The 24,274-nt window shown below is 36.2% G+C and overlaps 1 protein-coding gene and 1 long non-coding RNA gene across 2 annotated transcripts in view; one reads left to right on the top strand and one right to left on the bottom strand.

Moving 5' to 3' along the window:
- Nucleotides 1-24,274, top strand: part of DNM3 (dynamin 3) — a 532,803-nt gene that overhangs the window by 485,239 nt on the left and 23,290 nt on the right. Inside the window, exon 17 of the mRNA XM_004425038.3 lies at nt 17,820-17,984. Coding sequence (XP_004425095.1) covers nt 17,820-17,984 — 165 coding nt within the window. The remainder of the gene's footprint in view (nt 1-17,819; nt 17,985-24,274) is intronic.
- LOC147917735 (uncharacterized) lies at nt 537-22,904 on the bottom strand. The gene is made up of 3 exons (XR_015553939.1): nt 22,820-22,904; nt 11,401-11,468; nt 537-633 (listed from the first exon to the last, which is right to left on the bottom strand). It is a non-coding gene; the product is annotated as an uncharacterized LOC147917735 (long non-coding RNA).

Here is a 24,274-nt window from a genome sequence, read left to right on the forward strand (position 1 = left end):
AACATCTTGATCTGGTCATAAAAATCATTATTTGGAATTGTAAACTCATCAACGTTTGTTAGTGGTTATGGTCTGATTTCTGCTCCTAAACTATTTTAAAAATAGTCTAGGGGAAGAAAGTTTTTAAGACATCACATCAACTTTTTTCTCTTACACCTCAAATAATATTTACAAATTTTATTAACACAGCCCTCAGCACAATCTCATATATAAAAATTTTAAAATAATATGGAATTTTTTCTAATAATAATTGCACTTTTTTACTAAATTTACCTTAGAATAGTTTTAATTTTTATGTAAATGCAGCCATAAGTTGCTGATCTTTAAGCAGTCTTTCCTCAGTTTTTACCACTTCATTAGTAGACAAAATTTGATAGCTGAAGCAAAGAAAGCTTTTGCAAAGAAAGCTTTCTTTTATATATATTACATCCTCCATATTGTTAAGCAGGCAACACACACACACACACTTTCAAAAGAGGGATGGAGAGAAGTAACAAAGGAGAATGAACTCCAGACACAATGGTACTTACTTCTGACGTACAGATCTTTGTCCAAGCAATCTTATTTTCAATATCAGTAGTTTCAGCATCTTCAGTATACTTTATTTTCATCATCTTCATAAATTCCTATTTTCTGCAAATGGAAAGTTTGCCTAAATTGAGACAAAATCCTTTACATTTTAGTTTATTTCTTAACTGAGAAAGAGTATTTACAAAGACAAATGTTTTGGTTTTGGCAGCTTTGAAAGCAGCTTTCCAATTGGGGCATGTACGTGCTTCTGTTTGGTGACCCAGACAGATGTGGTCCAGTGCTACCACCAAAAATGTTCTATCTTTGAATATTGGAAACAAGAGATTTGCAACAGCTCAACCTGGAAAATTTCTTTGATTTTACTTTCATCTCTCCTGTTAACAGAAATGAATCTAAATGTTCTGAAACAGCTTTTAGATTTTTTTATCTGGATCATCTGGTAAGGCCATTGGGCCCTGGAATGTCTGATAAAGGTGTGTACTCACTAATTCAAGTGTAGAGAGGGCTGAAAAGGTTATCTTGAGGCCTTTGGGGAATTCTGCAGTTGCATCTAGATGACAACTTTATCAACTACAGTGTTCAGCGGACGTTGGGAGAAATTTAAAACCCTTGGTGCTGCTTCTTTAAAGGCTTCATCCTTTTTGTCCTAACTCTTGAAAGAAGTAATGATTCCACCCACAGTTTTACTGTTGTGTTTTTAATCCATTGCATTCTTTTCTTTTGTTTTTTACTAAGAAGTATTTGCATGTAAAGCCAGTGATATTGTATTCACATTGAACTTTTAAGGATTATCTATCTTATAAAGAAGAACTAAATTAGAGCTGCTGGATACCTATGCTGTTATTTTAATACCTAGTTTATCTGTTATGACCTCCCATGCTACTTTCATAATACTTGAATTTTATTGCCCCTGCTTTCTCTAGGACTTTATTAACTTTACTATAATGCATCTATACTCATCCATGTAAATACTTTTGAAGAACAAAACGACTAACGGATTTTATTTTATATTTATGATGTTTTTTTCTTCCATATCTTTGTCTATCTTTCAATATTTATAATAAGACCCAGTTTTTTATTGCATAGACCTTATAACCTCTTAATACCCTGATTCTAAAATGAATGACCTTTAAGAATATCTTCTAAACAAATAGTATGATGGATGTATTAATTTAAAATTTCCCTGTATTTATACATTTTTAGATAATAAAAGTGGAATTCTTAAAGCATAGATTACTCTTGTGAGCTTGGTCATCCTTGCTCCTAATCTTCAGGTATCATCTTCTTAAAAATTCAACCAACTTGGATTTTTTCTTGTGATTTTTCTTGTGATTGTAATATTACTCATGTAATATACAAGAGTATGTAAACATCTGTGATGATAGTGATGTTATAGAATTAGTAACAGCAAAGGAATCACTCTGAATCTAAGAAGAGCGTTCATCATGATCAACACTATGAACAACTGTTTTATGTCTATAAGATATTTATTACACGATTGTATTTTGTCAACCTAGTAGCATTTGGAAAGACGTTTCATTTCACAGTATTTGTATATCACTTTTGCTGGTAGGGTGAGCATTAACCCCACCCTAACCAAGAACGGAGAAGAGGTAATATTATGTAGTAGTTATAAGGGTAGATTTGCAATCAGAATACTTGTAGTGAATCCCTGCTCTACCATTTATTAACTAAGTGACTTCACGCAAGGGAGTTATCTTCTCTGTGACTGAGGCTCCTCATCTGTAAAATTGAAAGAATAATAATAATATCTATTTCATAAAGTTGTTGTAGGATTAAATTGGTTAATATATGTAAATCAGTTTGAAAACTACCTGACATTTAACTGTTTTCAGTGAGATTTTTTTCTCATCACAGCTTTCAATGTAGAAATGTTTCCATATGGTGGAAGCTGGTCTATTAATTTTGTTAAAGAAAAAAAGAAAAATATAGCCCATTAACTAGACTATGTAGTAATATACTAGGAATACATTAATGTAGTAATGTTATACTCTAAGAATTATTTGAGCATCTTTTTAGTCCTATGACTTTCTCCTTTTTGTTGAGATTAACTGTGGATCTGCACCAATCATTATGATTTCTGCCTTCAAGAAACTTTCATTTTGGTTAGGGAAATGGACATTTATATACCTAACTAAGATACAAGACAAAAGGAAGAGATGACTAAACCGAGTGTTCAGATGCAAGGAGAAGAGGATGTTGTATTTTAGCTGCAGCATTCAAAGATGTGTTACATTCACACGAAACCATGAAAGATGAACAGGTGGAGTTGGAAGAAAAACGTTTTAGTCTGAGAATCCACACCAAGACACATAATTAAAATGTCAAAAGCTAAAGAAAAAGAGAGAATCTTAAAAGCAGCAAGAGAAAAACAACTAGTCACATACAAGGGACCCCCCACACACACACACATAAAGCTATCAGCTGATTTTTCAGCAGAAACTTTACAGACCAGAAGGAAGTGGCATGATATATTCAAAGTGCTGAAAGAAAAAACTTAGAACCAAGAATACTTTACCCAGCAAGGTTATCATTCAAAATTGAAGGAGAGATAAGAGTTTCCCAGACAAGCAAAAACTTAAACAGTTCATCACCACTAAACCGGCCTTACAAGAAATGTTAAAGGGACTTTTTAAGTGGAAAACAAAAGGCCATAACTAGAAAGAAGAAAATATATGAAAGAAAAAAGCTCACTGGTAAAGGTAACTATATAGTAAAGGTAGTGGATCAACCACTTATAAAACTAAAATGAAGGCTAAAAGACAAAAGTAGTAAAATTAACTCTAACTACAGTAAGTAGTTAAGGGTTACACAAAATAAAAGGATGTAAAATATGACATCAAAAACATAAACTGTGGAAGGAGGGAGTAAAAATGTAGAGCTTTTAGAATGCATTTGAACTTAAGTGACTTTCAACTTAAAATAGACCGCTATATATGTAGATTGTTATATATGAACTTTATGGTAACCATAAACCAAAAACTTAAAATAGAAACACAAAAAATAAAGAGAAAAGAACTCAAACATATCACTAAAGAAAGTCATCAAACCACAAGGGAAGAGAGCAAGAGAAGAAGAAAGGACAGAGAAGAACAAAACAATGAGAAAGCAATTAATAAAATGGCAATAAGTACATATCTATCAATAATTACTTTACATGTAAATGTAGTAAATTCTCTAATCAAAAGACAAAGGGTGGCTGAATGGATAAAAAAACAAGACTCATGTATATGCTGCCTACAAAAGACTCACTTCAGATCTAAAGACACACGTAGATTGAAAATGAAGGAATAGAAAAAAATATTCCATGAAAATGGAAACAAAAAGAAAGCTTGAGTAGCAATACTTATGGCAGACAAAATAGACCTTAAAAAAAAACTATAACAAAAAAGAAAGAAGAGTATTACATAATGATAAAGGGATCATTTGAACAAGAGGATATAACATTTGTAAATATCTATGCACCCAACATAGGAGCACCTAAATATATAAAGCAAATATTAACAGACATAAAGGAGGGTACTTTAATACCCCCCCACACACTTACATCAAAGGATAGATCATCCAGACAGAAAATCAGCAAGAAAACATTGGCCTTAAACAACACATTAGACCAGATGGACTTAACAGATATATGCAGAACATTCCATCCCAAAACTGCAAAATACACATTCTTTTCAAGTGCACATGGAACATTCTCAAGAATAGATCATATGTTAGGACACAAAACAAGTGTCAATAAATTTAAGAAAACTGAAATCATATTAAGCATCTTTTCCAACCACAATGAAACTAGAAATCAATTACAAGAAGAAAACTGGAACAAACACAAGTATATGGAGACTTATTCTACTAAAGAACCATTGGGTCAAGGAAGAAATTAAAAAATACCTTGATTTTGGCCAGAGCAATTAGGCAAGAAAAAGGAATAAAAGGAACCCAAATAGGCAATGAAGAAGTGAAACTCTCACTATTTGCTGACAACATGATTTTATATATAGAAAACCCTGAAGAATCCATTGGAAAACTATTGAAAATAATCAACAACTACAGCAAAGTCACAGGGTACAAAATCAACCTACAAAAATCAGTTGCATTTCTGTATGCTAATAACAAACTAACAGAAAGAGAGCTCAAAAAGATAATACCATTTACAATTGCAACCAAAAGAATAAAATATAGAGGAATAAATCTTACCAAGGAGGTGAAAGACATATACAATGAAAATTATAAGACATTATTGAAAGAAATCATTGATGATGTAAAGAAATAGAAAGATATCCCATGCACATGGATTAGAAGAATAAACATAGTTAAAATGTCTGTATTACCTAAAGCAATCTACAGATTCAACACCATCCCAATCAGAATCCCAATGACATTCTTCATGGAAATAGAACAAAGAATACTAAAATTCATATGGGGCAACAAAAGACCCTGAATAAGTAAAGCAATCCTGAGAAAAAAGAACAAAGCTAGAGGCATCACAATCCCTGACCTCAAAACATAGTACAAAGCAATAGTAATCAAAACAGCATGGTACTGGTACAAAAACAGACACACAGATCGGTGGAACAGAACTGAAAGCCCAGAAATAAAACCACACATATATGGACAGCTAACCTTCGACAAAGGAGCTAAGAACATACAATGGAGAAAGGAAAGTCTCTTCAATAAATGGTGCTGGGAGAACTGGACAGCCACATGCAAAAGAATGAAAGTAGACCATCTGCTATAACCATTCACAAAAATTAACTCAAAATGGATCAAAGACCTGAAGGTGTGACCTGAATCTATAAAACTCCTAGAAGAAAATATAGGCAATACACTATTTGACATTGGTCATAAAGGAATCTTTTTGGATGCCATGTCTACTTGGACTAGGGAAACTAAAGAAAAAATAAGCAAGTGGGACTTCATCATGTAGAAGCTCTTTAACGAAGAAGAAGCTCTTCTTCATTAAAGAGCTTCTACAAGACAAATGAAACCAGGATCAAAATGAATAGACAACCTACCAGCTGGGAGAAAATATTTGCAAAACATATATCCAACAAGGGGTTAATCTCCATAATATATAAAGAAGTCACACAACTGGACAACAAAAAAACAAACAACCCAATTAAAAAATGGGCAGAGGAAATGAACAGACACTTCTCCAAAGAAGATATACAGATGGCCAATAGGCATATGAAAAGATGTTCAACATCACTAATCATCAGGGAAATGCAAATCAAAACAACACTAAGATATCAACTCACCCCCATTAGAATGGCTATAATCACCAAGACAAAAAACAACAAATGTTGGAGAGGATGTGGAGAAATGGGAACCCTCATACACTGCTGGTGGGAATGCAAACTGGTGCAGCCTCTATGGAAAACAGTATGGAGATTCCTCAAAAAATTAAAAATAGAAATACCCTATGATCTAGCTATCCCACAACTGGGAATCTATCCAAGGAACCTGAAATCAACAATCCAAAGAGGCTTATGCACCCCTATGTTCATTGCAGCATTATTCACTATAGCCAAGAAGTGGAAGCAACCTAAGTGTCCCTCGACTGATGATTGGATAAAGAAGATGTGGTGTACGTATATACAATGGAATACTACTCAGCCATAAAAAAGACAAAATCGTCACATTTGCAACAACATGGATGGACCTGGAGGGTATTATGTTAAGTGAAATAAGCCAGAGAGAGAAAGACAAACACCACATGATCTCACACATATGTGGAATATAAACCAACACGTGGACAGAGAAAACTGTATAGTGGTTACCAGGTGCAAGAGGGGTGGGGGGTGGGCACAAGGGGTGAAGGGAGACATGTATATGGTGATTGGCAAACAATAATGTACAACCAAAATTTCACAATGTTATAAACTATTAAGACATCAATAAAAAAAAATACCTTTAGACAAATTAAAATGGAAACACAACATTCCAAAATCTATGGGACACAGCAAAAGCAGTTCTAAGAAGGAAGTTCATAGTGATATAGGCCTACCTTAAGGAACAAGAAAAATGTCAATCTAACTTTACACCTAAAGGAACTAGAAGAAGAGGAACAAACAATGCCGAAAGTTAGTAGAAGGAAGGAAATAATAAAGATCAGAGTGGAAATAAATGAAAGAGACTAAAAAAACAATAGAAAAGATTGATGAAACTAAGAGCTAGTTTTTTGAAAAGATAAACAAGATTGATAAACCTTTAGCCAGACTTATCAAGAAAAAAAGAGAGGGCTCAAATAAATAAAATCAGAAATGCAAGAGGAGAAGTTACAGCTGATACCACAGAAATATAAAAAGTCATAAGAGAATACTATGAACAATTATACACCAACAAATTGGACAACCTAGAAGAAATGGATAAATTCCTAGAAACACATAGTCTTCCAAAACTGAATCATGAAGAAATAGAAAATCTGAAAATATACTGATTACTAGTAATGAAATTGAATGAGTAATTTAAAAACCAAAAAACAAAAGTCCAGGACCAGAGAGCTTCACAGGTGAAGTCTGCCAAACATAAAGAAGAGTTAATACTTATCCTTCTCAAATTATTCCAAAAAATTTGAAGAGGAAGGAACATTTCTAAATTCATTTTATGAGGCTAGCATTACCCTGACACCAAAACTAGGCAGACACCACAAAAAAAGAAAATTATAGGCTAATATCCCTGATAAACATAGATGCAAAAACCCTCAACAAAATATTAGCAAACCAAATTCAACAGTACATTAAAAGTATCATACACCATGATCAAGTGGGATGTACCCCAGGGATACAAGAATGGTTCAACATCCACAAATGAGTCAATGTTGTATACCGCATTAACAAAACAAAGGATAAAAATCATGATCATCTCAGTAGATGCAGAAAAAGCATTTGACAAAATTCAAAATCCATTTATGATAAAAACTCTCAATAAAGTGGGTGTAGAGGGAACATACCTCAACATAATAAAGTCCATATATGACAAACCCACAGCTAACATCATACTCAATGGTGAAAAGCTGAAAGCTTTTCCTCTAAGATCAGGAACAAAACAAGGATGCCCACTCTCACCACTTTTATTCAACATAGTATTGGAAGTCCTAGCCACAGCAATTAGGCAAGAAAAAGAAATAAAAGGCATTCAAATTGGAAAGGAAGATGTAAAACTGTCACTATTTGCAGATGACACAATATTACATATAAAAAACCCTGAAGACTTCACCAAAAAACTATTAGAACAAATAAATGAATTCAGTAAATTTGCAGGATACAAAATTAATATACAGAAATTGATTGTATTTCTATACACTAATAATGAGCTTTACAATTGCATCAAAGAGAACAAAATAGCTAGGAATAAATTTAACTAAGGAGGTGAAAGACTTGTATTCTGAAAATTGTAAGATGTTGATGAAAGAAATTGAAGATGACACAAATAAATGGAAAGACATACTGTGCTCAGGGATTGTAAGAATTAGTATTGTTAAAATGGCCCTACTACCTAAAGCAATCTACAGATTCAGTGCAATCCTTATCAAAATTCCAACGGCATTTTTCACGGAGCTAGAACAAAGAATCCTAAAATTTATATGGAACCACAATAGACCCTGAATAGCCAAAGCAATCTTAAGAAAGAATAACAAAGCTGGAGATATCACACTCCCTGATTTCAAACTATACTACAAAGCTGTAGTAATCAAAACAGTACAGTACTTGCATGAAAACAGACACATAGATCAATGGAACAGAAGAGAGGGCCCAGAAATAAATCCATGCTTATATAGTCATTTAATCTATGACAAAGGAGGAAAGAAAATACAATGGGGAAAAGACACCTCTTCAATAAATGGTGTTGGGAAAATTGAAAGCTACATGCAAAAGAATGAAACTGGACCACTATCTTACACCATATACCAAAATAAATTCAAAATGAATTAGAGACTTGAATGTAAGACCTGAAACCATAAAACTCCTAGAAGAAAACATAGGCAATATGCTCTTTGACATTGATCTTAGTAATATTTCTTTGAACCTATCTCCTCAGGTAAGGGCAACAAAAGAAAAAATAAACAAGTGGGACTACATCACACTAAAAAGCTTTTGCATAGTGAAGGAAATCATCAACAAAATGAAAAGGCAACCTACAGAATGGGAGGAGATATTTTGCAAATCATATATCTGATAAGGGGTTAATATCAAAATTCTATAAAGAACTTATACAACTTAATATCAAAAAATAAACAACTCAATTAAAAAAATGGGCAGAGGATCTGAATAGACATTTTTCCAAAGAAGACATACAGACAGCCAACAGGCACATAAAAAGATGCTTAACATCACTAATCATCAGGGAAATGCAAATCAAAACTACAATGACATATGACCTCACCTGTTAAAATGGCTATTATCAAAAAGACAAGATAACGAGTGTTGATGAGGATGTGGAGAAAAGGGAATCCTTGGGCACTGTTGGTGGGAATGTAAATTGGTGTAGTCACTTTGGAAAACAGTATGGAGGTTCCTCAGAAAATTAAAAATAGAACTACCATATGATCCAGCAATTCCACTTCTGGGTATTTATCTGAAGAAAATGAAAACACTAATTGGAAAAAATATATGCACCCTTATGTTCATTGCAGCATTATTTACAATAGCCAAGATATGAAAACAAGTGTCCATCAATAGATGAATGGATAAAGAAGATGTGGCATATATAAACAATGGAATATTACTCAGCCATAAAAAAGAATGAAATCTTACCATTTGTAACAACATGGATGGACCTAGACGGTATTACGCTAAGTGAAATAAGAAAGACAGAGAAAGACAAGCATCATATGACTTCACTTATATGTGGAATCCAAAAAGCAAACCAAACAAACAAAACAAAACAGAAACAGACTCACAGACACAGTAAACAAATTGGTGGTTGCCAGAGGAGAGGGGGATTGGGAGTGGGTGAAATAAGTGAAGCAGATTAAGAGGTACAAATTTGTAGTTATAAAATAAATAAGTCACAGGGATGTAATATACAGCATAAGGAATACAGTCAATAATATTGTAATAACTTTGGGAGAGACAGTAACTAGAGTTATTATGGTGATCATTTCACAAGGTATATAAATATCAAATCACTATGATGTACACGTGAAACTAATACGATATAGTACGTCAATTATAGTTCAATAAAAAAAAGTTTTATACTGGGAGAACATCGTGAATATCTAAGCGTTTTATTCATCTGGACTCTTTAGGATATAAGTAACAGAAATTAAATTCAGCCCGAGTCAACTTTAAAAAAATAGCAAAACAGTTTACTGGCTGGTGTAACTGCACAATTCACATGTAGACAGATCCGTCACAGCCAGATCCAGGCACTCAAACGATGTCTTCAAATATCTGCCTCCCTCCATGTCTCAACTATGCTGTTCTCTGACGTCATTTGTACACAGGTTTGACCCCTCTTCATTCTCAGGCAGGTTTGCCCTCAGACTTACTTCTTAAAAAGCTTTCATTCCTAACTGAAAGGAAGTTTCTCCTTCCCAATAGTTCTGACAAATGTGCTGTGACTGGCTTTATGTGGTCACATACCATCTCTGTCATCACAGAGGCCAGACTGGATGGTCATATAGAGTGGCTTGGCTTGATCAATGCAGTCTCATCTACCCATCAGGACTGAGAGTCGGGGAGAGGAGGCTTCCCAAATTTATATTTGGTCTACCAACAGAGGAGGGATAGCAACACCTGTGCTAGAATAGAGAGGATGATGATGGGTTATTTTCTGACTCATCTCTCTCTCTCTCAGAGAATGCTTTGAAGTAAAGGTAAATCATCAGAGCAGGACCAGTGTAACTCCCCATCACAGCCCTTCCTGATCTTCTCTGAACTCATACAGCACCTATAAACTCCACTAAGCCATGTAACATTGAATCACATACTGCTTTATAGTCTATAGTGAGACTGTGTGTTAGTCAGGGTTCTCCAGGGAAACAGAACCACTAGGGTGTGTGTGTGTGTGTGTGTGTGTGATTTTTGTCAGGAATAGCTCACATAATTATCAAGGCTGGCAGGCTAGAGACCCAGGAGAGCCGATGTTCCAGTTCGAGTCTAAAGGCAATCTGCCGTAGAACCAGAAAGAGCTGATGTTGCAGATGAAGTCTGAAGGCAGTCTGCTGAAGAATTCTCTGTTGCTGGGGGAAGCCAGTCTTTTTGATCTATTCATGCCTTCAACTGATTGGATAAGGCCCACCCACATTATGGAGGGCAATCTGCTTTACAGTAGTCTCCACTTCTCTGTGGGGGATACATTCCAAGACCCCCAATGGGTGCCTGAAACCGAAGATAGTACCAAACCCTACACAGTCACGTGCTGCATAACAACGTTTCAGTCAAGGACAGACCACATATACAACAGTGGTCCCATCAGATTAGTACCATACAGCCTAGGTGTGTAGTAGGCTATACCATCTAGGTTTATGTAAGTGCACTCTATGATGTTCACACAACGACACAATTCTCAGAACATATCCCCATCGTTAAGTGACACGTGACTATACATACTTTTTTTTCCTATACATACCTACCTATGATAAAGTTTAATTTATAAATTAGGCACAGTAAGAGACTAACAATATTACAGTCAGGCCTCAGAGATATTGCGGGTTAGGCTCTAGACCAGGGCAATAAAGTGAATATCGCAATAAAGTGAGGCACACAAATTTTTTTGTTTCCCAGCGCATATAAAAGTTATGTTTACACTATACTGTAGTCTATTAAGTGTGCAGTAGCATTATGTCTAAAAAACAAAGTATATACCTTAATTAAAAATACTTTATTGCTAAGAAATACTAACCATCATCTGAGCCTTCAGTGAGTCATAATCTTTTTGCCGGTGGGGGGTCTTGTAAAAAAACGCAGTATCTGTGAAGTGCAATAAAATGAAGTAACTAATAACAAAATAGAACAATTATAACAATACACTGTAATAAAAGTAGATGTTAGCAACCGTAGCATACAATTCTTTTCTTTCCTTATTAAGTTGAGAACTTTTACCTTCTCATTTAAAGGAAGCACGTTACGACTTTTCTTTGGCATATCCGAATTGCCAGCATCACTACTCTTGTGATTGTTTAAATAGCAATATTGAATAATGTGTTTAAAATATTTGATGTAGTAATCTTTTCTTATCTGTTATATAAAGGAATACAGGCCTTTAGATAGAATTAAAGTTAGACTGGAATTTTATAACTTCTACAGGACCTCAAGACATAGTACATAAGTTTTCAGATTTCTCTAAGAATTTTCATATCCACATTTTTTTAATAGTTGCAGATAAAAGCAATAGTTTCAATGCATCTTAAATGCAATCACTATCAGTTATATGAAGGAAGTCCTCCCACCCCTTATTCCTCCAAATACCAGTTATTCCTTGCTGTCATCATCCAAGTTACTTATTAGACTTATACATACACTGGCATCAGACAGAAATATACTCTGTGAGGCAGCTATTGGGCTGAATGAGAATTTAAAAAAAAAAAGATATAGAGCTACATCAGAAATAAGATAGGTTTGTTGTTGTTGTTTTTAATCAAGCAAGTATCTTTAAAATCCTGAGCTATTTTTTTACACTGTTTAATTTTGTATTAATTTTACATAGTTTTGTAATGTTTATTATGATGCTATTTAGAGATGAAAATGAACTAAAAGCTATAATAACAGAGAGTAAAAAGGTAATAACAGGTGAGGGGAAGAGTCAAGGAAGAACAAAAACGAAAATAACATAAGCAGATGAAGCTGAGTCCTGCCTACTAACTTAGTGGTTATCCACTAGATAACCTGGATCAGTTGGGGCTCAGCGCTTTCTCCTGTAGGATGGGTGTTTCTTGCAGATGGGAGATGCAAAGAGATGCCCCCTTTGCTTCCCAGCATTTTGACTACAATCATGGCTCAAATCTGTAGACATCCTCAGACAGAGTCACCAAGATCTTTATATCAATTGAAATACAATCTGAATGCAGATAGTTATTGATCTTGCCCAGACAAAGAAGAGGGTCTACATGGAGAACTCTGTTCTAGGAATCCAAGAGATCCTCCCGTACAGCAACACCCCAGTGACCTGGAGCTCAGTCTCTCAGGTTCCTTCTGAAAGAGAAACTCAGTCCCTCAGGAAATGGCCTGGTTTGGTTTTCTTCTTCATTTATTCCACAATATTTATGAAGCTCTTGCTATATGTAGGGCACCTTGCTAAGTACTAGGGATAAAATAATGAGCCTGGCTCCCTCAGTTCTGGTCTTTCAAATCCCCTCCAACTTAAAGATGGACTTAAGGTCCATCTCGAGTGTTGCCATCCATAAGACTCCCCTTGAAGCCCACCGTGCTTGCACTCACTGGCATATCCTTTGACTCACTGACTCATCTCTCACAGGGTCCTCCCTGCCAGAGGATAGCTCACAAGCAAGGCCTGTGTTTTAGACTTCCTTTGTATCTCTCACAGTCCACCTGAGACACTAAATAAATATTTGTTGAATTAATGAATGAAATACCTCTCACAAAGCACCAGACTACGGCCTAGACTACCTTCAAAGGCTTTCAGGAGCATGTTTCTCCCAGTTCTTTACAAGTTTGGTTGTCTGCCTCTCTAGCCTCTGCAAATCAGCAGTGAATGACTGGGAGTGGAGAAGGGTTTTCAGTGAAACATTCTCTGTAATGTGGAGCTGGAAAATTCAAAGCTGCAGTACTATGGTAACAGTATTTTCATAATAAGGAGCTGACTCACTAAGAAAAAGTTAAATGATATTTTTTACTCTTCATTTAAGGTTGTGGAGAATTGTATAATAATAACAAGATGCTTTAAAAGGGGCAAACATTGGTTAGCTGGAAAAATCACTTGCGTCAATCTATAGATTGCCATCCACTGCTCTCCATCGGTGGGAGGAGATGCAGCAACCCCATTGCTCTATATTATGTTTATGCACATATTATTGCCAGGGTACTGTGGCTTTCTAGTATTCCACTTTCAAAGAGCTACGGTCACCAGCTTTATTTAGGTGGTTTCAATGATCCTCAAAGAAGCCTATGACATATTAAATAAGAGATTTAAGGACAGGAAAGAGACAGAAACAAAACACATGAAAAGCAGACATCCCAGTCAAGCCCAGAGCTTCTATAATGGATGGTTTAAGGTATGGTGGGAATTATTTCTGATTCAACGATTTCGTTCTCTCACCTGTTAAAGTATTGTCTTTAGGAGAAAGCCTTTAAATTAAAATTTTGTAAAACACTCTGTTTCTTGAATACTGTGCAAATAGTTTCATAAGAAAGTTATATTAATTTTTATAAAAAATTTCACATTTATAGTGCTGAGTTATTTTTTAATTGTTTAATTGCATTAGATTTCTCAAAAGCTATTTAGAAAAAAATTGCAATAGGAAGGCCTGTCCATTGATTTTTCAGAAGAAAGCTGGTTTTCACAATATTATTCACATTTTGTAAACAGCATCAATGAACCTGCACATAAAAGGTTAAATGTTTGCAGACTATTCTTTTTTGCCTCAAAGATCAGAGACAAATTACTATTTTTATTTTACATTCCCTTGATGAGGATAATGATAAACAGCTGTCACTTCAGTGCTTAGACTGCAAAGAATCCTATTGCAATCCTATAATTTAAACAAAGAAAAAATACATAGTCATACACAGTATACATACAGAAAAGAGCACGATAGAGAATTTGGTTAGAAGTGGGGTTAGAAAGAAGGGAGCATTTGCTCTCTGCAATTACTCAGTTAAAAGAAAAATTCCATCTATGTACATTTTTCCCATTCATGTTAGAGACGTTAGAAGGGGCAATTACTCCTCCTTTCTTTCTAAATTCAGAAAAGAAATTAAATTTGCATTCTGAATTCTGTGACACCCCATCATGTCCATGGTATAATCAGAATAGTTAAGATTTACATGTGACCATGTGTCTATGAGTAGTTCCAAAAACTAAAGAGAATTTCAAATTGTTTTACTGGTTATTCTGGAACACTTCTATTTTTTTTTTTTAATGTTGAGAATTCAACCATTCACTGTTCTCCATACACGCTGACACTCTGCTTATTAATTGCACCTGGTTTCAAAAGTGAAAGTCAGTGTCTTTTGTATATTCTGATATGCAAAAAGTAAAGCAAGGCTAAATGTTAAGAATAGTGTGAAATGGGAAAAATCAGTGTTTATAAAAATGTGGATGGTGATATAATTCTCCTCGTGTTTCATATTCCTAGACGTTCTTTTAAGAAATGCTATTTATTCTGCTTTTCTCTTTTGGCTCAACCATTAATTTTTTACAAGTATCAGTACTTCAAAGACATCTTTCTCCTAGAGACTCTTTCTACATTTATTATTTTGTCTGTGAAACTGACTTGATATATTATAGATGTTTCACTGTTTCATAATACTTCTTGATTTTTTTTATACCTAAGGAAAAAAAGAAATTGTTTTAACATTGAATTCATCTTACATTTATTGAACAAATTTCAGCTCTCAGAGCCTCAACATGCTCTTCTGTGGGTTGACAGTAACAATGGTACCCACCTCCTAAGGTTGTGGTACGTATTTTCTATGTAAAGTGCTTAGCGTAGTACCTAGAACACAGACAGTGTTCAATAAATGTTTCTGGAGAGGTGGTATGTAGACACTGAAATGCCATCACCCCTACTGTTAAATACAACAGCAAAAGCCCAGTATATTTCAGATCAGAGACACAAACTGAATTGTATTGTGTCTATTATGGAGGTTTATATTGCTTTATCTAAAAGATGTTTTCCTCTCAAAGCTGTAGGTCATCTGTTCTCATTTATGTAAATAATTTCATAATCATTTTATCATCTTCACTATTACGAAGTAATAGTGGATTCTAGCTGATCAACTTGGGGTTTCTCTGGTCTCCAATTTCTCTAGCAAGTAGGCATCATTGGAGACCCTGAAATGCACTGGGGCAGCTTCCTTCGTTTAGGTAAACCCATTTGTAGTGTTAACTCCTCCTCCTTCTCCGGTGAAACAGGCTCTGTGCTAGGTGCTCAGAAGGGAGAGATAAGCAAGGCCCCAGAGTCTAATAGGGGGAGAAGCATAAAACTAGGCTGGATATTAAATAATAAGAGTGAGTACAAGACACAGGTGAAGTACAGAGATGGGAGTGATAGAGGGTCTGAAGGCCATTGGGAGCTTGTCTAGAAGAGGTGATGGTGGAACAGGGCTTTGAAAGATGAAAGGTCTTCACGGGTGGGAGGAGGGGGTTCCAGGCAAAGGGACTAGCTTGTAGAAAACATGGAGGGGTTTTCATAATGTGTGCTGAGAGGCAGGCAGCTCTCTAATTCTTATTCAGAAAGAAAAGAAAGAAACTAACATTTATTGAGTGCCCACGAGGCCCTCAGCTAGCTCATTTCATATGTGTTATCTTTTTCAGCTTCCATAAGTTTTCCAGGGAAGTATATCCCCATTTTAAAGATGGAGAAGCTGAGTCTCAGTTACATTAAGTAACTGAAGTGCGGCTATACAGCCAGTACATGATAGAGCCTGAATTTGAACCTAAAGTTTTCACTTTCAAATACAATACTCTTAAAACATCACACTGATTCTTAGAATCTGGGCTCAGCGTGGAGCACATTCACAGTGGTTTTTATGCCCTGGAAAGAAGTCTGGGAACAGGACTGTGTTTTTTCACTGCCACAGCTGACCTTCCTTCTGTCACTTGACCACTTTATGGCCTTAGCTTTTCCCCTATTTATCTCAGGTCCTATGGTGCTTATATCACAAATTAATAATAAAAATAAAGAACTTCATAAGACTTGATTTAATTCTTTCTTTCAGTGACCAAAGACCATTTAAAAAGAAATGGTGTAGAGGAACAACTGTCATTTTTGAAACTTCCAATCCTCTACCTTGTTGTAGTAGCAGTAAGATGCCTCAGAAATATCCTCAAACTGTCACCCTGAAGCATGGGGGTCATACTCTCAGAACTGGAAAATGACTCTTGTCTTTTAGAGTGAGCACGTATTATTTTAGTATTTTTTAAAGTGTTGGATGTTTCTGAGCAAGAGAAGCCTATATAAATGATTAGAAGCAATTCTATCTTTGTTACTGTTGATTTCGTGGCCTACAAATATGCCTTTCACACAGGCATATTGATTCAAAGGAAAAGCTTATCATTTACAGATCCATTTAAGCTACTTAGCACAGTGCTTTGCCTAGAACTGATTAGATGATTGAAAACCTGGCAGATCAAAGTATGTACATTTCCAAAGAAAAGGACCTCATGTCCACAGTGGAAGCAATAAATTATTTCCCTTTTTTTGCATTCATAATTAAATCTTTTCAAATGCTAGAAAGTAGCCAGACCACTAACAATATTTGTTTCATGTTCTGGGGCTTAGATGGTTCAACCTGACTTGAAATGGAGACCATTTGTTCTAAATTGATTTCAATGCCAAGCCAATAGGTCAGCCCTTAATGATGAAGATGCCATTCCAGCCCAGCCTCTGGTGGATAAGCCAAAATTAATTAATTCAAGTCCCGTAGTATAAAAAACAGATGCTTCTCTCATATTGTACAAATAAATTCTTTGTGTATAGATGTGTTCTGTTTTACTCAAAGAATAACAACTTGCAAGTTAAAACTGTGTTTTTCACAATGGAGCCAGCCTTTAGTAGTGATGACAAAAGCATGAATTTACATAACAAATTCCAGCAAGTGCATGGAGAAATGAGTTATCCTCTATATCTCTTATTTTGGCTCCAGGCCAGGCCTAGGAGATTTAGTTTTAAGTCTGGGCTGATCCAAATGCTCATCCATTCCAGAGCAGACCTAGGAGTTCCGGAACAACACCAAGGTTATTTCTAATCTACAGAATCCCTGGAGACCCCTCCCAAAGGTTTACATCTGCATCATATGTTTGGATTCAGTTCTCTGGCCAGCTTGCAAATGGCTTAACATTAGATTGTTCTCTAGAGGTATGTTGTTAGGTGCACTGTTTATCTGGTTATTCATCTCAACATTCATTCAGAATTAGAATACTTGCTTTTCCTAGATTGTGGCAGGCGAAAAGTAGAATAATAACCGCATGCTTCTGATCTCTTTTCAGAATTGATGGATGTGCAATAAGATAAAGATGTTACCATCTAGTAGTGTAACTCCAAATACAGTAAACAGAAGTTGATCATCTGATAATGTATGGTGTTTTTTTTTCTTCTGAACGAATGTGAAATAATCCATGTTTTCTTTCCTTTCTGTTAGACTGAAAGTGATGAGAATGGCCAAGCAGAAAACTTTTCCATGGACCCACAACTGGAGAGGCAAGTGGAGACCATTCGCAACCTCGTAGACTCCTACATGTCTATTATCAACAAATGTATCCGAGATCTAATTCCAAAAACGATAATGCACCTTATGATCAATAATGTAAGTGATTATAAACTGTCTCATTTTAACTTCTAACCCATCCTAGTGTGGAAATTGCTCACATTCTCTCGAGTTTCTTTGTGATATTTTCTGGATGGCTGAAATACCTATTACCCACATTCATCATTTTCCATTACAAGTGGTCAGTGACTGACCAGTGAAAGAAAACTTAGGAAAGAAAACATAAAACTTCTAGCTATACTGCTGTGGTATTCCCCATTGGCCATCTCCTCTAGAAGGGTGTGAAATTGCTTACAATAAAGCAGAGGAAAAATACCATAGCTATTATGGTCAGGGTATAAATTAGTTGCAAAAACAGCAGTAAAACCAGATGCCCTGGCTCCTAGACTTTGAGATTAAAGGCAAAAGATATTTATTCTTTTCTACACACACACACACACACACACACACACACACACAATATGTTAATATGATTATTTTCACCTTCTAAAAACTACAGAATGCTATTTTAACCTGGGAAAGGACTTTTTGCCCTATCCCCTTGGATACAAAGTCAGCAACTTTCCTTTTCTAAGGTAAAGATGACATAGCCACAAATCTCAAATGTCCTACTAGACTAGCCATCAATAGAATCTCTTCCTTCTCATGGTTATTTTTATAGTAGTCAGGATATGATACTTAAATTACATGGGAGATTTGGTTCTTTTGGTAGCTACTTTTTTAAAGTACAAATATTATCACAAGTTATTTGAGAAATTATCTTTTAGATAAGATAGGTTATAATGGGGTGTTTTATAGCAGGCTTTTCTGAGACTTGAAAAGTGAGACACCAACAATTTTATTCCTAGTTATCCTCTAAGGACACCTTCTTATTTAAATCAATGATATATTATGAGCATTTGCTTGTAACAAATAAAAATTACATGACAAAGTACTGAAAAGAGCCCCACACTAGAATTCAGGAGAAACCTGGATGTTGCAACAGACTCTGTTGACCCTAAGACAAATCACTTAACTTCTTGCATCTATTTCTTCCATATGTAAAATGCTAATCATAGAAAAAGTACATGGCTTAAGGATTTGTTCCAGAAGATAGTATATGTGGAAGTACTATGAAAAATATAATTTTAGGAAACTAATATGGCTACCTATTTAAGAACTACAAGTAGCCTTTATCCATAATTCAAGATTCCTTTCAAAACTGTATTTCTAAATATGCAAATCAATTTGTTGTTCATGATCTGCACATTCCTTGACTGTAAGAAGTCCCCAGCACTCATGTGAACAATCTTGTTTTTAACTAAGTCTATTTTTATACACATTTCGTGTATTCAAACAAGGTTAGTAGGATGCTTTGAAGTATCAGCAGCAGGTAAGCGCAATATCAGAAATTTGGAAACTATGAATGGTATTCTTCCACTTGGTCAGTGGCCTGCTGTGTGACCTGAAGCAAATCATTTGGCCCCCTAAAGTCAGTCACTTCTGAAAGAACAGTAAGAACACTGAGCTGCCTCACAGAAATGTCAGAGAACATAATTAATGTGACTACATGCCATTTTGAAAAATATAAGGTACTAAATAAATAGTCTGTGTATTTTTAAAATTACCCTCTTAACTTTACTTAAATGAGTTCAGGTTGTTTTGCCGTGGTATATCCAGGCACTTGTTTATTTAAACATTTTCCTGATTAAGTATCATTTATCTTTCACTGTTTTACCGACAGTCATTAGTGCGGCCATCAGTTCAAACGCTGCTCTGCTCTGCACAGCATTAAACCATCAGCACAGGAAATGGTGCTTCCTGTCTATAGCTGTGAAGAGTAGCTTGACACAAATTAGTTAAAAGGAAAAAAAAGACCCTATTGCAAATCTATCCTACTTTCACCTTCTCAAGAAAAACACACACACATCCACACAGAAACGTGGGGGTGACTGTCCTCACTCCTGGTGCCCCTGCTCACTTTCATGACACGGCTAACCGCCCCGCAGGGTGCTGTCCTCAGAGGCAAAGCTCTGCCTGTTGTCCTGAGAGACCTCACCTCAGAATCATGAGGAAGAAGACTTCAATTAGTCAAACCTTAAAGTAGAGACTAATAGGAATGTGGAGAAAGCAAAAAGATCATGTAATGCTGGATTCTTATGAAATTATGGGTACCCTTGTTTGAAATTTAACTGTTCATATCTACCAGAAAATGGTTTTAACCTATCTAGGATGATAGCTTTCCTTTGAGTATTATTTTATCCACTTTTTTACTATATATGTAAAAATATATAGTTTAATCATATAACATATATTTTATATTTTAAAATTATATATATAATTATATATATGTAAAAATATAAATCTCTTTTTCTAAATGTACTCATAGTCTCGTGGCATCTTGTTGTACAGAACGTCAGAGCCCTCTCTGTTGTTTCCAGAAGTACCTTGTTGAGTTCAAGGAACAGAAACATGAACACTCGGCACTGTGTCATGCACATGTGCTGATGTTTTATGTGCTTTAAAGTGAAGAGATCTTCAGGCAAGAGAATTAATCACAGAATCACAACTTAAACGAATACTTTGACTCCTCATCCTAAATTCCATCCACTTAACCCTGTTGCTTCTAGAAATGGCTTTGGGTGAAAAAGCTAGTTATTCCTCCAGAACCAATAAATGCCTAAAACGGGGTCCTCGATTCGTGGACGATCCCTGTTGAAAGCGGTGCTGCGGCCTTTCCTCTTTGAAATGGGAATGGCTACTCTGATGTCTGAAAAAGAATATGTTTCAGCCAGCCTTCATAAAGTTCAGATTTTGGTGGGCAGTTTCCTTTGAAAGTTTACATTAAGTGTTCTGCCACTCAAGCCTCCATATGGAATTGTTTAAGGAGTTTAAAGCCAGCAATAAATGCCTTGCCTCAGACATACTGTAAGCCTTTGTCTATTGAAACGCAGCAGCTGTTTCATTGCTTAAACATACCAGGTAACAGCGGCACACAGAAATAGCAAGTTTATGACAGGCGGTCGTTCTGGCCGGGCTACAGTCAAAGAGCAGGGTTTTGTTCGGGACTTTAAAGTTAACACACACATAACACCCCATGGCAAGCACATTTTGATGGCTTCTTCTCTGTAGCTCACCCCACCAGAAGGTCTCCATCAGAGAATCGAGAAAGTGGATCCAGCTTTATTCTAAAAGTGTGAGTGGCAAAATGGCACATAATTCTGTGTTTGAACCCCTAGGACAGCCACCCATTGGGTACTCAATACTTTGCCCAGATTATAAATGAAGAAATTGAGGCTCCAAGAAGCTAAGTGACTTGCCCAAGATTACACAGGTGGGGGTGGCAGAGTCAGGATTAAAATCCAGGTCTTCTCATTCACAGTCTGATTACTCTCTCCCTTTCAACATCAGATAATGCATATGGCAAGGTTAGGAGAACTGTTAAGTCAGCCTCCTCAAACTAGGGGGCTCCTATCCCCATAGCATGTATGTGGGGTATCTTCCCAGAGGGGTCATTTTACTCCAAGATTTAATAAGGGTTTGTCTGAATATGAGGAACAATGTTTTAAATTACTTAAAACATTGTTCCTCATATTCAGACAAATCCAGACAATACAAAATTGAATGTAAAGTTTTTATGAAAACTTTTCAGAACCAAGTATGAAACCTACAGGCATTTCACACTTGGCATGTGGCTGCAGCCTGTGCCCCTGGACCCCTGGAGGTCCACATTCACTCTCCTTGGCCATTGGCACTTCGGGGGACAACTAGTAACATGTGCCCTAGTTTCAAAACTTACTGTAACTTTAACGTGTATGAAGTAGAGTGTTATTTTAAATGTTCATTATTTGAGGGGAAAGTACATCTTAACTACCAGAGCATTGATATGTTTCCACGGGTCAAGAATTCAGCATCCTGCTCAAGAAACAGATCACAACCAGGACCCAGAAGCCCATTCTTGCTCCCCCCGCCCCCATCGCTCCCCATCAAGGGTAAAACTCCTGAGTTCTTATACCACTGATTAGTTCTGCCCGTTCTTCAACTTTGGAATCATCCAGTATGTGCTTTTTTGTGTCTAACTTGTTTTGCTCAACGTTATGTTTGTGAGTCAAAGGACGTTACTTTTTAAAGAAGGAAAACTTCGCCGGTCTTGAGCAGAACTAAATCCCTGGGAAATGGAACGGAGGCTTAAGTAGAAAGGAGAGAATTGTGAGATCTCAAAGAATCACAAAATTCTAACCAAGCCTCTCTCCGAAACTAAGCAAATTTAAACTTCTCTATTAAATTTTCATATATGTATTCCTATGAATGAGAGCTAGCACCGTGTTCCATACTGCAGCCCTCCCGCCTACGAACAGATTTTAAGATAATGGTCTCCTTAGGCACTAAATTGTATGAAAACCCTAGAAATGTCTCTTCCATTTGTGAAGGCTTTAAAATGGTCTTAGTAATAAAGACAAAGAAGGTTTAAGATGCAAAAATATTACAGGTTGCTAGAGAAGGGTTAAAGTCAGAGAGGAAAACATGTGGAACGTTTTTAATGACCTCACATTCCTTTACACTGAGCAGAGCAACGTGGTGCAGTAATGCCTGTTTATCTAGCCTGCAGAGTTTGAACTGGAATGAGGTTTTGTGTGTGAGAATTTTTTTGTGAACCATACAAAGATGTGTGGGTTATAAGGTGTTATAATTAAAAGCATAAATATTATTTCAAATTTCACATCCAGTGTAATTAGTTTCTGTCATGTCCTGTGAGGTATTTTCTAAATGCTGTCATCTAAAAGGGATCCACTTGGCCTCTAATTGTCCTGCAGAATCCTTGATTTAAATATTTGTACCACTGACTGCTCAGAAAGTCCCCGAAGTGTCTGGAAACTCCCCGAAGTCCCCCCTACCTTTGTTCCAGTTGCAGCATCACAAAGCTAGGTTAGCAGCAGGAGAAGAGTCTTGGCGAAATTTTGCTTAAGTGAAAAATAAAATGTTAGCCTGTGCTCTCTACTGAACTATGTCACTCGATGCTTCCTCATTGTCCTTCCACCTCTATATCCCTAATGCCGACTTAGCCTATATACTGCAAAAAGAATAGCTCTTGTTTCTGGAGCACTAACTAAAGGCTAGGCATCGTGCTAGGCAATTTATATTCATTCTTTCACTTAATCCTCACAGCAGCTCTGGAGGCAGCTACTACCATTATTCTCATTTTACAGATTAGGAACCTGAGACTCAAAGAGGTTACGTTCTTTGCCCAAGAACAGGAAGTGTTGGGGCTAGGACTCAAATTCAGAGCTGTCGATTCCAAGGCTTATGTTCTTAACCACAGTGCTCTACTGCCATTTTCTCTCATGCTAATAATACTCATATTATTTCAGAACATTGCCAAATCTTTTGGAGAGTGGCAAGTTTTAGTGTGTAACATTTTGATGTGGAAGAGTTGATTCAAGGCAGATCTTTGATCAGAATGCTGAAACAGGCCCTTATTATTTTACTTTGTGGTTTGTTTGACAGTTGCTTCTTAATTCAGATCTGCTTTAAATCTATTCTTGGAAGGATCTTCTTTTAAATTGTGTTTAATAGATTCTAAGTGATACTCCAGTAAAATGTAAAGCTACAAAAGAGCTTAACACAACGGATGGTCAATGCCAGGAAAATCGTCTGGTTTGGGGTTTGGAGTTACACCATCTATCCAAGTGCACACACACACGCAACAGTGGAAGATGTGTGCAAATGTCCGTGACTCCTTGGTTACCTGAAAGTGTGTTTAGAAGTGAATAAATCTTCAAGGAGGGGGATGAAATATTCCTTAGGCCAAATTTACTGCTTTTCCTCTAAATCTGACTTTCCTTCTTGACTTGTGATTTTTTCTGCTCCCACTCACTCAAACCTCAGTGCTTGGGGTGTTTTTGTTCCTTTCTTCCTTGCCCTTCACGTGAAAACAGCACCAAGTCTTGTTGGATTTTCCTGTATAAAGTCATTTATATGCGCCCATCTTTTCTATTCCCCTGCAACCTTGCTAAATCCCTTATCTCATAAATGATCTACAGTAGTCTTCTAACAGATTTCTTTATCTCCACTACCACCCTTGCAAATTCTTGTCCATTCACAGCCAGATTAACATTCTTAAAACTCTCATTTATTGGTTCATTTGCTTAAAAGCCTTCCATGGCTCCCCACTGCCAAATGGATAACATTCAAACACTTTTCCTTGGCATTCAAGGCCTTCACATCTGGCCCCAGGTTACCTGGCCAAATTTACCTTCTGCAACAATTACACATAAACCTTCTACTCTACCAGACAGTAGCCTGAACACATCTTGTATATTAGATTCCTTCCACATTTGAGTCACTCTTGG

The sequence above is a fragment of the Ceratotherium simum genome, chromosome 2, assembly GCF_057802395.1.
Source record: "Ceratotherium simum simum isolate JZ-2026a chromosome 2, ASM5780239v1, whole genome shotgun sequence".
Taxonomy (NCBI): domain Eukaryota; kingdom Metazoa; phylum Chordata; class Mammalia; order Perissodactyla; family Rhinocerotidae; genus Ceratotherium; species Ceratotherium simum.